This window comes from Peromyscus californicus, unplaced genomic scaffold, assembly GCF_007827085.1.
Source record: "Peromyscus californicus insignis strain IS unplaced genomic scaffold, ASM782708v3 Scaffold_4__1_contigs__length_199733344, whole genome shotgun sequence".
NCBI lineage: Eukaryota > Metazoa > Chordata > Mammalia > Rodentia > Cricetidae > Peromyscus > Peromyscus californicus.
The window spans coordinates 99137217-99151173 of record NW_026294562.1 but is presented as its reverse complement, the minus strand read 5'-3'; the positions used below and the strand labels follow the sequence as shown (position 1 = coordinate 99151173).

General features: G+C 35.9%; 1 protein-coding gene across 1 annotated transcript; it reads right to left on the bottom strand.

Moving 5' to 3' along the window:
* Window positions 1-1403: 1403 nt before the first annotated feature.
* On the bottom strand, window positions 1404-2351 carry LOC128124393 (olfactory receptor 51G2-like). Its single transcript, XM_052760570.1, has one exon. It carries the CDS (start codon window positions 2349-2351, stop codon window positions 1404-1406), a length of 948 nt encoding a protein of 315 aa, XP_052616530.1.
* Window positions 2352-13957: the final 11606 nt, after the last annotated feature.

Here is a 13957-nt window from a genome sequence, read left to right as displayed (position 1 = left end):
GCAACTGCAAAATGTTCTTGGAGCACTTAGCGATAGTGTGTCTGCAATGCATAAATTGAGGCAGGATCTATGGAGAAGCATGGCCTTCACCAGGAACACTACATTTCCTATACATTTTTATGTTTATAGTCTTTAATTGAAGCTTTTTGTTTCAACAAAATGGCTCAAAAATCACAATGTTCAAATGGGCTCACTCTGCCTCGTGTTCTCAGTGTAGAATTCTCCTTCCTTTTCCAAGGACCTAAGACAAACTGAAAAATTATACTCCTACACAACATCATTCCTCAGTCCTTTAAGTGTTTCATGCCTAGAAAATAGCATTGTATTTTGTTTTCTTTATACTTTAACCAAGAAGTAGCTTGGTACACTTGAATACATATATTCATAGCAAATAGCTAGGATGGGATTTGTATTTTGGCATTTATTTCTTTCTATCTCTCCATTATATTTCAAATAAATTTGAAATGTAATATGACCTTAAGTATCAGCGCTTAAATGTATTCCCTATCTAATCTATTGGTAATTGTTTTCTCACTAAAGCAATTTCATCAGAGAAGTTTGTTAAATCACTCTGGGAAAGGGGCCATTATGTATTGGGTCAGTTATAAAAACACCCTCAAGTTACCTACCATCTTACTTCTAAACATTGTTCCTAAAGAACTGGAGGAGATATAAGCTGTGCTTTGAGTCACTTAGTCATTAGCTATAGTGGTTCTTGAAAACATGGAATTTCTGTGAAGAGTCAGGGGGTTAGCTAGACTGAGAAAAATAGATAACATTGAAGTTCCTTCCCATTTCTCAAGTGATGATCTTTAAAGAAATATAAAATTGCATATTTAGGTTTTGAGACAACATAATTTCAGAATTAATAATTTTATTTCTTTAAATATATACATATATAGTATACTTTGGGGCATTTATTCAGTTACATTTTTCATAGGTAATCTCCAATTTATAGTTACTATATAAATAAAAAGTAAGATATATTGTGATTGAACATGTTTCCCACAATTTCTGAAAGTACATCTAAATGAGGCCCTCCTGAGCTTAAGTTTTCAGAATTCTAGGAGTTTATCAGGAACTGACTTTAGATTTTTGCAAACCTCGACTCTTAAAATTTGTCCACTTTCACACGTCAGTGTATAAATACTCCCGAGACACAACAGATTCTCCTTTAATAAAGCTGTCAAGGACAAAACTGACTTTTGAATAGTAGGAATTATGATTTTTCCCATGGATCAGTTATGGTTTTGATGTATGGAGAGATCCACACTCTATTCCTGTTGATGTGTTTGAATAATTAGTTGACTGATGATCTACTGAAAATGGCACTCTGCTGCATTGTTGGGATGTCCTCAATAAGCCATCCTTCACCTAGAATTGAGGAACTGTCCAATGAAATTTCAGTGTTTCTTGGGATGGAGCATCTTTAGAATGCGAACCCGAATCTCTTTGGTTTTGACACTGTAGACAATTGGGTTGAGCATTGGAGGCATAAGAAAGTGAAGATAAGAGAGAAGCATATATACCTGAGCTGGTAGTTTCTTTTTCCCAAAGCGATGGATCATGGATAGACTCACCAGTGGGGTATAAAATAGAAGGACAGCACAGATGTGGGAAATGCAGGTGTTGAAGGCTTTCAAGCGTTCAGCATTAGAAGCAATGCTCAAGACTGTCTTCAAAATCAGCACATAGGAAAGGAGAATCAGCACAGCATCCATCCCCAGTGTAGAGAGCATGACAAAGAGCCCGAAGCCACTGTTGATGACCGTACTGGAACAGGACAACCTTAGAACATCAGGATGAACACAATAAGAATGAGACAGAGCACTGACAGGCTGGAATGTCAGCCTTCCCAGGAGCACAGGCAGAGGCAGATGAAGGGCAGCACTGCGGATCACCACAGCCAGTCCAATGGCTCCAATACGTCTTGTTGTGAGGATGGTAGCATAGCGCAAAGGCTCTCTGATGGCCACACAGCGGTCAAAAGCCATGGCCAAGAGAACAGCTGACTCAATGACTGAAAATGTGTGGATGAAGAAGAGTTGCATAAAACAGGCTGCAGCTCCTATTATTCTCTGGCCCAGGAGAAAAACAGCTACCATTGAAGGCAGTGTGGAGGCTGAGAGGCCCAGATCAGCCATTGACAGCATGGAAAGAAAAAGGTACATAGGTGTGTGGAGGCTGGGCACAGACTTGACAATGTGCATTATGGTTACGTTGCCCAGCACAGAAAGAATGTAAATGAAGCAGATGGGAATTGCTGTCCAACAATGAGAAGCCTCCAGTCCAGGAAGATCCATCAATATGAAAAAGAAGCTGCTGGCATTACTGTGCTTAGAAATAGTCATAACTCTGGAAAAAGATTGCCCTGGAAAATTGTAATGGAAACAAAAAACCTGTTTACTCTTAGCACTTGCCTTGAATGTTATTTTCAGTGGCATTGCTGCTCTGGCTGCAGAGTAGCAGAACTCACATTGCTGAATCTCATTCTGTCAGTGGTTTCTACTCTGAAACAATGCAGACTTAAGTCTTAAAAATTGCTTTATTTTAAACAGCATATTTGGATCATCAACATGAAGAAACCTCTCTTTTGACCTTGAAAGTTCTTCAACATTTGAAATTTAAGGACAACCTTGTGTTTAAAACATAGGGCCCAAACACAGGAGATACATTATTTCTAATAGAAGAATACAGGCTTGTTTCTAATGGAAGCAAGTGATGGACAATTGTGCTGAATGAGTGTGTGGGGATTAGAGTATAAATTATAAGTAATACTAAATTATATTATCAGATACAAGTTTTGTGCTGAACTGGTCCCAAGGCATTACAAATAAATACAATGTCAAAAATATATTTGAAAAGGCTTGACTTCATGTGCTCATTAGTTTGATTTAAATACTTTCTTAGTCATTATGCATGGTATTCACTGAAGTTTGGATTAACTGGTGCAAATATATGAAACATAGATATAAAACATAGACAATATTCATATTTGGAAAAATGTATTTTGGTGGAACCAAAAATCAAAGGTTCCTCTTTATAGTGAATATTGGTTATAACAGCAGTTAATATATAGCTTCTACCTTTGAAGGTCTAATGACTTACTGGTCAATATAGAACATGTATAAACTAGACCAAGAGAGCACTGACTTTTGACAAATTAAATGCATCAAGCATTAATCTTCACCCGTTTCTCCATGCTCACCTGATTCCAAATGATTTCAAGTGCTGTCAAGAACCCTCATCAAAGAGAAGAGTAAACTAGAAACCGAGGATGTGGAATTCAAGGGAAATCTTAATCAAATATCAAAATCATGTATTAAATGGTATTTTCTCTTCTGAACATCCTAAGTAATTGTCCTTAAAGACAGAGACTTCCAAACTTTCTCGAGAAGTATGTTATGCTAGCATCCTTGAATAATAGGGCAGTTGTGGTATACTAATTCTTGTCTATCAGTAGATCCTAGTGGTATGCCATATTGCAAGAAAAGGCATCGATACTCAGCAATCCACATGTTAACAGCTGACCTCAGGAAATCATAGAGTAGTATGTCTATGAAGGTTAAATATGGATGTCTCCATTTAGAGAGACATATAAAATGAACACTAACCATGTTTGATAACAAATATAGGACAAATGATATAAGAAGCAAATAGAAGCTGTGGCTGACCCATCCTACTGAGAAAAGAGAATTAATAAAGGAGGAAGACTAGTTTGTGTGACTACACCTCTGGAGAGGCTGAGGGGAGTTAGCTCCTAAGAATTATCTAAGATGCACTGAGAAAACTCTGGATATTGATTGTAGAAGAAGATGGGGACAAAGAGGATGCTTTTCTCGATCTGTCTCTGATAAAATTTATCTGTAGCATGTTAACAACAGAGTGCTTCTAAGAACATAGAAAATTACATCCTCTTCCCTTCAAAATTATTTGTCAATATACTGAAATTTTCACAAACATGGAAAACTTGCCATTACACCAGTTAAAATTGAAACCCTTAAAATTTAGCAGCTGTGAGTGGATTTTAACATCTAATTTAACTTACTTGGCTGATATTTTCCTGAATTATAATCACAGAGGAAAACATGACTTGTTAGAAATCAAACTTCCATAAAACAGCTGTACATATATGTGTCAAAGTGGAGAACAACCAATAGATGAGCTCCTGGGTATACAGGGAGGTCTCAGTTCTGTCTCACCTTCTAACAGATAGTAGTAAAGAGAACTTAATGCTCTCAAACCCACAAGCTTATGTGCAGAGTACAGATTCAACCCATATTCATGAGTCAACCCGGGGACAGATACTGAGCTGAGTAAGGAACTGATCATACTGCAAATCCATGCTTCCATCTATCCACAAGGAAGAAGCTTCCCAAAGTATTATACAATAATGGACAGACAAATGCAGAGGAACAAATGTCAGTCAATCACCTATGATAGAAAAGCAGGAAAAGAGCAACAGAGAAGAACTGCAATCAGAATGGTTAATGGGGAATTTCTTCAACATGAGACCATGCCCATTACATCCAAATATGGCTCAATTCTAGAGGGTGATAGGGGCTTATGTAAGGCCATTCTTGGACAGAGTATAGTTATTAAGATAATAGGACTGATTCATGTGGATTATATAAGCCAGGTTTTAAGAGACAGATGTTCTTAGGAGGCCTAGCCATGATGCTGAGCATGTGAAGACTCAGCAGATAGCTCCTAGGTTGGAGGTCTGCATTTACCTATCTGTTCACAGTATTTCTCATTTTTTTTGTGTGGGAAAAGATAAGGAAATTATTCCTCTTACATGAACTTTTAACAAGATATTTTCAATCACAAACTGAGCAATGAAAGGCTATAGTCTTTGACACGTGCCAAAAACCAAAGAAAAAAAGTGTATGTTTTACCTTTTAAAGTCAATAATACAACATTAGATCAATTGACTTTGTAATATCCTTTATCACAAAAGTAAAACTAAATTTTAGAAGGCAATTAATTAAATTGTGACATTTAAGTAGTTAAAGAATTCTACCTTCCTGTAAAGGCTTTTGTTCATGTTAGAAAAATGTTCTGAGCCAATTTTTAAGATTTTAGTGTCCTGATATTAATTGTGAGAAGTCATTTAGTCTGCTTTTTTTGTATATTGCATCTAACCAACATTGGGTTTTTTTTATTTCCTAGTTTTAAAGAAATGTGTATCATGTAGTACATAGCCCTGATCTATACACAGAGAAAAGTTACACTTTACAGAATGTTGAAGTTAGTTCATGTTTAAGTGATAACATAAGAAGGTTTATTAAGGAAGAGAAATAAAAAAAAAAACTGACTTTAAACTGAAACAGGAGTTTTTAGGCAAATCTTGATAAGAATATCTTTTCATCATTACTCTCACGTGCCCAAAAAATGAGAGATGGACTTTTATTGAATGGTGTCTGGTACTTAAGGAAGATTTGCTACCTTTTAAGAATCTTGTTATATAGTAGCCAATTTTATGAAGCTTGAATTTCTATGTTGCTCGTATACTAACAGTTGATGTTTACTGTGCTGAGAAACATTTTAGAAACTAAGATTGCATAAGAATTTTAGAGAGGAAATGCAGAACTATTAAGAACTATTATATTTTCCCAAAGGGATCTTATAAGAAAAGTACTGCCAGTATCTCCTTCACCTGTTGTATATAAGATAAAATCTTTCAGTATCATCATGAAAACCTCTTGGTATCAAGTTGAATTGTCTCTATTACAAAGTCATGTGAGAATTGGAACACATGTTTCTTGTTTTCCTTCCTATTTTCTTTCTTCCTATCTTTATTTTATGACAATAATTTCTTTGCAATTCCAATATTCAACATACATAAGTTAAACGTGATTTCTATTTGATCTTAAACCGAAGAGAAACAGGTGAATGACTGACAGGTGAGGAAAGAGGGGTCAAATATTGTTATCTAAAAATACTATCATATACATCAATCAGCAGAACTGAGCACCTCCAAGTGTCCTTTCTGTCTCAGAGATCTTCATAAAGAGTTTTAATCTGTTATGTGTCATAACCTTTGGCTTCCATCCCAGGTACCACATGATATTACTTGATCTAACCTAGATCCAAGTGTTTCTGTCACTCACCTGACTCCACAACAGAGCCACAAGCTCTGCAGAACCTCAGGAGGTTCCCTGCCTTAAATGCAATACGAAATGAACAGGTTTATAAAGCTTCAATTCAGGCTCTCCCAGGAGGCCCACAGCTAATTCCCATGAGAGCACATTAACAACTGTTAATGAGTGTAGGTCCTTGTGAACTTTCCAGAGTAATACTAAGAACTTACAACTGGTTGTAGTTCAGTTTTCTTTTCTTCTATTCTCAGTCTAAAACCATGATAATCCTAAGCAAGTCACTCTATGGGCCTAACTATGTTGGTTTTAACATTATCTTGCTTAATATTAATAACTCCAGACAGACAAATCACCTACTCTCTCCATACAAAGTATTCTCTTTTTTTCTGTTACAGAAAAACAAACAAAAACAAAAACAAAAACTTAAGGTATATGCATTTAGGGCTAGAGTAGAATATCTTTAGCACTATGTTCATGCTTAAAGATATTAGTAAAAGGTGTCTAGTCTAAATTTATTCTACAGAGAACATGAGATATGCTTTTCATTAGTCTTCTCCTTTTTCTTCCCTTTACATTTTCAAACTGTGCTCTTCTCATTTTCTAGGGAATTATTTTAAAGGATAAAGGAAATCAAACTGATTCAAAAGAAGTACAAGAAGTGAGCCTGGAGTGTTTCTGTGAAGTCAAGAAAAGGAAACGATAAAATTAAAAAATGGTGCAGTATATGTAGGGCTACTGTGCAGTTGAGATAGAGCCCACATTAGGAATACGACCCAAGTGAACTGAGAGTATGCACAAGAATTCGTTGGTCTTCTAGAAGGAGTCATAGGATGCAATGTGAAAATGTACTCATGGATAAGACTTAAAACATAAAGAATGCGATGCATTATCAGAAGCAAAAAAGCATAGACAAAGCACAGCCCGATTCAGGCATTTATTTCTTCTCTCTTCTATTAGTCACTGGTGTGGCAAACCCACTGGAGAAATATGAGAGATAGTTTTGTCTGTACAGTGTATTTGTATTGTAGAGCTCAGAGTTCTTATAGGAGTTAGGCACAAAGGTACACAATCTGTTACATGATCAGCATTACAAGCCCCATATTTGACAACATAAGTACATAGAAATTTTCATGTTCATTTCCATGTGCTGCTGATGTACTTCATCCTGGGTTGCTGCTCTGGTGCAGATGATGACATCATTACTCAGTAATTTTCATAATATTACTCAGATTTAGTATTAGAGTTTTGTCAAAACAAATTAGCATGGCTATAGTAATAAGCAAGAACTTATAAAATAGATTCATTGCAATAACACTGTTACTAGAGGTGTCTCTTGTCATTTTCAAGAAAATATCATATCCCCATTAGATAAGCGTTGGAAATGTTTCCATTTGACGTGTTTAAAATATTATTAATTCCCGGCCTTGGAATAATCTGACCCTAGTGGTGGAAATACACCAATTATATACAGATTAAAAAAAGAAACTTCAAGTAAGAGAGGTACAGGTCAGATAATCAATAATCATTATTTGTGCAGTTATATTGAAAATTTAGCATGGAGTTTATAATTCATAGAGACAAAAATACTTTAAAACTATGAACTTTATAAATTCTGACTCTAGTGCATACACACACACAGGTGGAGTGTATGTAGGGGTCTATTATTTAATTGTATTTTGTGTGCTAATAAACATGCTAATATGGAAAGGAGATATCTCACAGAGCTCTACCCGTATACAAAGAACTACAGGCAACTAAGGAATCAAATCTCAAGAGTAAGAAAAATAGTATTCGCTGAGGAAGAGCTATCTAACTGGTTATCCAGTATCATATTGCCAGCCTTAAACAAGCAACACTAGATGGACTGAGCAGGTTGTATTTATATATTTAGGCTAGGCAAGCAAATGCGCCTGCATACATGTGTGTGTATATGGGTATGTGAGTATATAACAATAACAACTAAAGAAAAAGAGGCCACAATTTTGAGAGGGAGAAAGTTGTGGGGGAAGGGTACATTGGAGAAGTTGGAGGGAGGAACACAAAGGGAAAAATGATATAATTGCTTTTTAATTGAAAATAAATTACTTATAATTATGACAAATATATACATATATATATATTATATATATATGAAAATAATCTTGTGTTATACTACAAGATTGGTAAAACCCAACTGATGTCTAAAAGGTTAATTCAATGCTGAAACAGTTTTCACTTTCTTTCATGGTTAAAAGGAGAATGCAACGCGAAAATGACTCATAAGTCGTCAAGAGGGGATTGGTGTGAAGTAGATGTATCTAAGGGATAATTACCAATATTTGAGACACATCTGGGGATTATAGAGAATCACCATTACAGTCAGTAATGTACGGTTAGCATTGGAAAACGAATTGATTTAGAGATGATTAATTTGCTGTCATTTCACTATGAGTATTCTAGTGTCCTTATGAAGCATAAGAGTAAGATAAGGAAACATTTAAACCAATTCCAACGTCTCTTGTATAGTATAAAGGTATAAAAATAAAGCATGGATAGTCAGTCCTTTAAAAAATAGGTACTCAAAAGTACATGTGAAAAAAATGAAATAATAATGTAATTATAGAAATAGAATATTTGAGGGGCTATGAATTTCAAAACTCAGGCTTGAATTATGTGGTGGGCCACAAGAACATATTATAGAGATTCAGCTGTGTATTAAAGCTATACTTTGACTGGCCAAGGGTCTGTCAAAAGGCAAGCCATTTATTATAAATATTTGGTGTTATCCAGCTTTTAATATTTCAGCTATCTTCTTCTATAAAATTATTTTGTGCCCAAATATTCCCAGACCATTTGGCAAACGGTTCAGTTTCTCTGACCTACTGAACTTCTAGGTAACTAACTCCCTCTCTGCGCCTAGGTGACAAGCTGGCAGAGCTGCAGAGCTTTGTTTATTGTGCTAATGAAGCTCAGACCATCCTCTTGCCTTGAGGTCTAGTGGCTCTCTAGAGCAATTGACTAAGAACAAAGGTTTTTACATATCAAGGTGGAAGGTAGAGCAACATTCCTGAGGTGGCAGAAAACCAAAAGCCTGGCCAGGGAGAGAAGGGTTTTTTCTGTAGGACAGAATGGCACGACCAGGGAGAAGAGAAGAACACAGAGGTAGTAAGATAGAACTCTTGAGCCAGGAGTAGAGAGCAAGTAGGATGGAGGGAGAAGAAACAGGGACGAAGATGAGGTGGGAAGCATAAGAGCTTAGTCGTTAGCAGGACTTTGAGGGGGAACTCGATAGAACTGAAGCTATGTAGACAGGATTTCATCCCAGAGAAATAAAGTAGATGGACAAAGAGCTTGATGTATCTAGACTTATTCCTGCCCTGAAAGCCTGATGGAGCTATATTGATAGAATTTTGTCTTAGAGGAATAAAGTTAACAGACATAAGAGCATAGTATACATAGATTTTTTTTTTCCCTCAGATATACCACGCTGGATGTAGTGAAATCCCCAGACCCTGGGTATTCTGTAGAATTACAGAATAATATGTTACATATGGATAGAATGTTGTGCCCAGATCGTGACCCCCCAGAGAGACCACCAAAGACGAGCATGCCGGAATGCAAAAGCAAGGTTTAATTCTGGATATCCAAAAGCAATACAAGCCTAGGCAGGGACTTCATCCAATACACCCAACACAGTGGAGGCTAGAGGAAGTGCCCACCTGTCTGTAAGCTCAGTTTTTAAAGGGAAAAATCACAAGGTTACGTCATTTAGGGGTGCTAGTATGGGTACAATTCTGATTGGCTCGCTTCTAGGGGCTTTCTAGAAATCATGGCTTAATCTTACTTCTAAGGGAGTGGTTGCCTGCCACCATTTCTCATTGGCTGCCCTCAGGTGGGGGCATTTTTATGGTCAGTTACCCTGGAAACCAGGGAGAGGACATTCCATAGTCCAGCAGGCATTACCTTGTGACTATCTTGTGACTCTGTACTTTTACACTTCCTGGTTTCTGGAATCTGAACTGACTGATTTCAGTAACTAATGGCCTATTCCCAAAAGGAGAAATCTTAGTCCTTAATTTTATGGTGAAAGCATTTTGGTCTTATTTCTAAGATGGCTCATTTTGGTCTCACAAGTAAAGATATTAAAACATAAAATAAAGAGAAAGTTTGATAATTTATATCTTACAATTTGAAGCATGCAATGTATTTTGATCATATATTACCCCACCACCTCATAAATAATTTCCCCTCCTAATGAAAGCTTTTTGGGTACCTGCCCCAAAGGACTTTCTCCCAGAGTTGGGGAAAGGTATTACAACCAGATGGAGAAATTACTTATCTATGAAAAAATCTACGCACACTGTGCTCTTTCAGTCCATCCACTTTATTGTCCTAAGTAAGCTTCCTGATCTCTCTGCTACTCTCTCTTTGTTCTACTGCTCCTCTAAGTCTACAGCTTCTTTTCAGCTCTCATTCTTAGCTCCTCTCTTGCCTGACTATCCTTATATTTCTAACCGATACTCCTTGCCATTCTGAGAAAAATTTCAAAACCCTCAAGGTCATAGCACATTCCTAGAATAATTGATAAGAAACAGAGCCATTACCATGGTAAGGAAAGAATTCAAGGTCTCAGAACCAGAGAAAAGGGACGCAGTGCCCAATGTGACAAAGACTTGGAAAAAGCTTTTTATCAGCAGACTTGGCAAGCAAAGAATTGGCAGGATTTTCTTAGAGTGTTTTGTGTTAGTGGTCTTGATAGGACACCTGCAACTCTGACTTTGTACATTAACAGTAAAGTTTTAAACTTATGATGTATTTGCAAAGTCCTTTAGTCTAGTTTGAACTTGCTCTGAGGTAAAAATGAGCTAAATGTGTGCAGTTTGTGTTAGACTGAGGAGAGATTATTATTTTCTGTGTTAGTCTGAGCAAAAGGAACAAAGCTTTAAGTTTCTGCAGTTTCATGGGACAATGGACCTGGCTATGAAGCACATCCTACTATATTTTCTATATATAAAAATTATACAGGTAATGAAAAGCCGTCTTCTTGACCACCCACAGATACATGTGCCCATAAGATTGAGATGTAATCATGAGATTACATACATACATTTTATGAAAATGCATAATAATGGGGAAAGAGCTGTTATTCCACAAGAAGTTTACAACAAGAAACAGCCAGTTTATTCAAAAGGCAGCAACTCCAACATGCCTTGTGTGATGGCTTAGTCTTCTCTGAGAACTCTTGATTCTGATAGGTTGACCTTTTGAATACTACTTGTCCCCTGCTGTTTATTCCCATGGCCTTTTGCTGCCAGCAGCTCTCGATATCCTCCCATGAAACCTCTGATCCTCAAAAGTCCCTCTGTTACTTTCCTATATTTTTCATGTTTGTAGACTACTGAATTTAATCAGGGCCATCTGCAAGCGTACATATCATGGTTAATAACTAGAGTAGGACAGCATAACAGTGGCTACATGAATGAGAATATGACTCCCCTTTCTTCAGCAACCATTGACTGCATGTAGATATTCATGGGGGCTGGGCCTTATGAGCCACTATTATCCATAATTTGATGTGAATTGACACAATCTTGTACAAGACTTGTAAACATCACAACTTCTGCTAAGTTCATAGGTTTGGCAGACGTGCAATTTCAAGAAGACAGTTTTGCACAGCACTTCTTCCTTTCTTCTGGTTCTTATTTTCCAGCAACAATGGAAAAAAGGAAGGAGGAAGGGAAGAGAAGCTACTCTGAGGGAAATAAGTTGATTTAATTTGTAGTCTATTCACAAAGGATAAAATAGATAATAATAATCACCACTCTGCTAAAATGTATAAAAATGATGCAAAAGTTAATTTTCTTTTCTGCCACAAGATGAACCATAGTCTGTCTTGACCAAAATATGTGGAACCTGAAATAAGAAATAGTGAGAACAACTGATGATTATTTCAAAATTTGAAGTTACTCAGGATCCCTGTGACAGAAATGGTTTTGTAGTTCACCTACACTATCAGTTAATTCAGAAGTTGGTGATTGAACAGAGCTCAAGGAATACCAGGAAGCATTCTCATTTTTAAAGTAGACCTATAAGAAATCTGAAACATTATAATTATTTGTATGCTCAGAGCACATATTTTTATACATTTGCGTGGTACCCAATTTAAAATAAGACATTTGTGCATGGTAAGACTGGGATGAAGTAAGCAGAGTAGTTGTTAGTGTTCCTGTTAATAAGACATACTAAGCATTGTGGTGCCAGTAATGAAGGTAATCACAATGTTGCCAAACTGATTATATTGATGCCAAAAGTAATGTAACGTAAGAGATTATAATGATTTTTTCCTTTGGACAGTGATGTATATTGTAATATAATCCTATTTATTTGTTTTAATAAAAAAAATGCATCAACTATTTTGATTAACAGACAGCATAAAGAAAGGCCCTTAGATGAATGTTAAACAGAAAGACTGTGATAAATATAGGTAAAATTAAAAGGAAGAAAATTAAATTGAGTACAGCAAATACAAAAAAAAAAATCAAAGCATGAAAATGTCATGATAGATGTATTCAAAGTCAAACATATGCACACACACTCTCACATACACACACACAGATACATATCTTAAAGCAAAATGCACTCACTACTTCATGATTAATAAAAAAGTTTTAAATTCAGGAGTATATTACACTGAATTAAGCTGAAAATGCCTGTCCTTTTCAGTGTATTTGAATTATCTAATTAAGAAGAGAACATTAGAATGACATCATCATTACATATAAATAAAATCTATTTTAGTATAAACCTACCAAGCATCTTTATTAATTTATACGGGTGATAAAGAACTTTTAACACATAATTTCAAAATTGAATTTAAAAGTAGTGGAGTTTACTGATATTTCTAGTCATGGATAAGACTCACATAGCCAGTCATTTGACTTTATTAATATGTTAGCAAATGGTTTTCTGTTCTCTGTATTTGCTTCAATATCACCCCAGATACTATACCATTTTCTGAAATGTGTTGGGTCAGTGAGCTTACAAGAATTAATTATCCAAACTTTATTTCATCTGATTCAATTCCAAAGGTCCTCATCTCCTTCTCACCTTACTAGCTCAATCTATTTTTGCTGTATGAGTTTGTACAACTTACTTGGTATAAAGAACTAAGACAAGGCATTGAAGACAAGGCTGTTGCTACATTTCAATATTCTAAATATCTATGAGATAAACAGGCAGTTGTATTTAAGTTATGAACAAAATGATATGAAGATTAATGGAAGGTTTATCCTCTAGAAGACAAAAATGAAAAATCAATATCCTGTTCATGAAGCAGACTTACTAGAACATAGACTGGAGAGGTGGCTCAGCAGTTAAAGATATGTATTGTTCTTACCGAAGACCCAAGTTCAGTTCCCAGTACCTATATCAAGTGGCTAACAACCATTTGTAACTCCAGCTCCAAGGAACTGACATCCTCTTCTGGCTTTCATGAACACCTACATGCTGGAGCATGTACATACACAAATATACCCCATTAAATAAATTTTAAAACTATTGTAAAGTTATGAGAACATTAAATTCACAAAATAAGAATATGAAATTCCTTATTTCATAAGGAACTGTATAAAGGAATTTACATGTTGTCTTTAAACATCTGGATGGTGTATTTAAACAAATGGATAAAAAAGAATAGGGTATGAAAGGAAAAATTCAAATTCTATGGAATTTGAATGAAATTTGACTATATTTATTGGTTTTTCATATCTGTATAAAGTTCAGTAAAAAGCAACAATTTGAAAGGAAAGATTGCAGCCACAGTTTCCCTTTCCACTCCTCCTAGCTCCCCTTTCCCTCCTTTCTCCCCCAAATCCACT

What these genes read in the sequence shown, in the direction of transcription:
- LOC128124393 (XM_052760570.1), bottom strand. Translation starts at nt 2,351, where the DNA reads ATGACTATTTCTAAGCACAGTAATGCCAGCAGCTTCTTTTTCATATTG.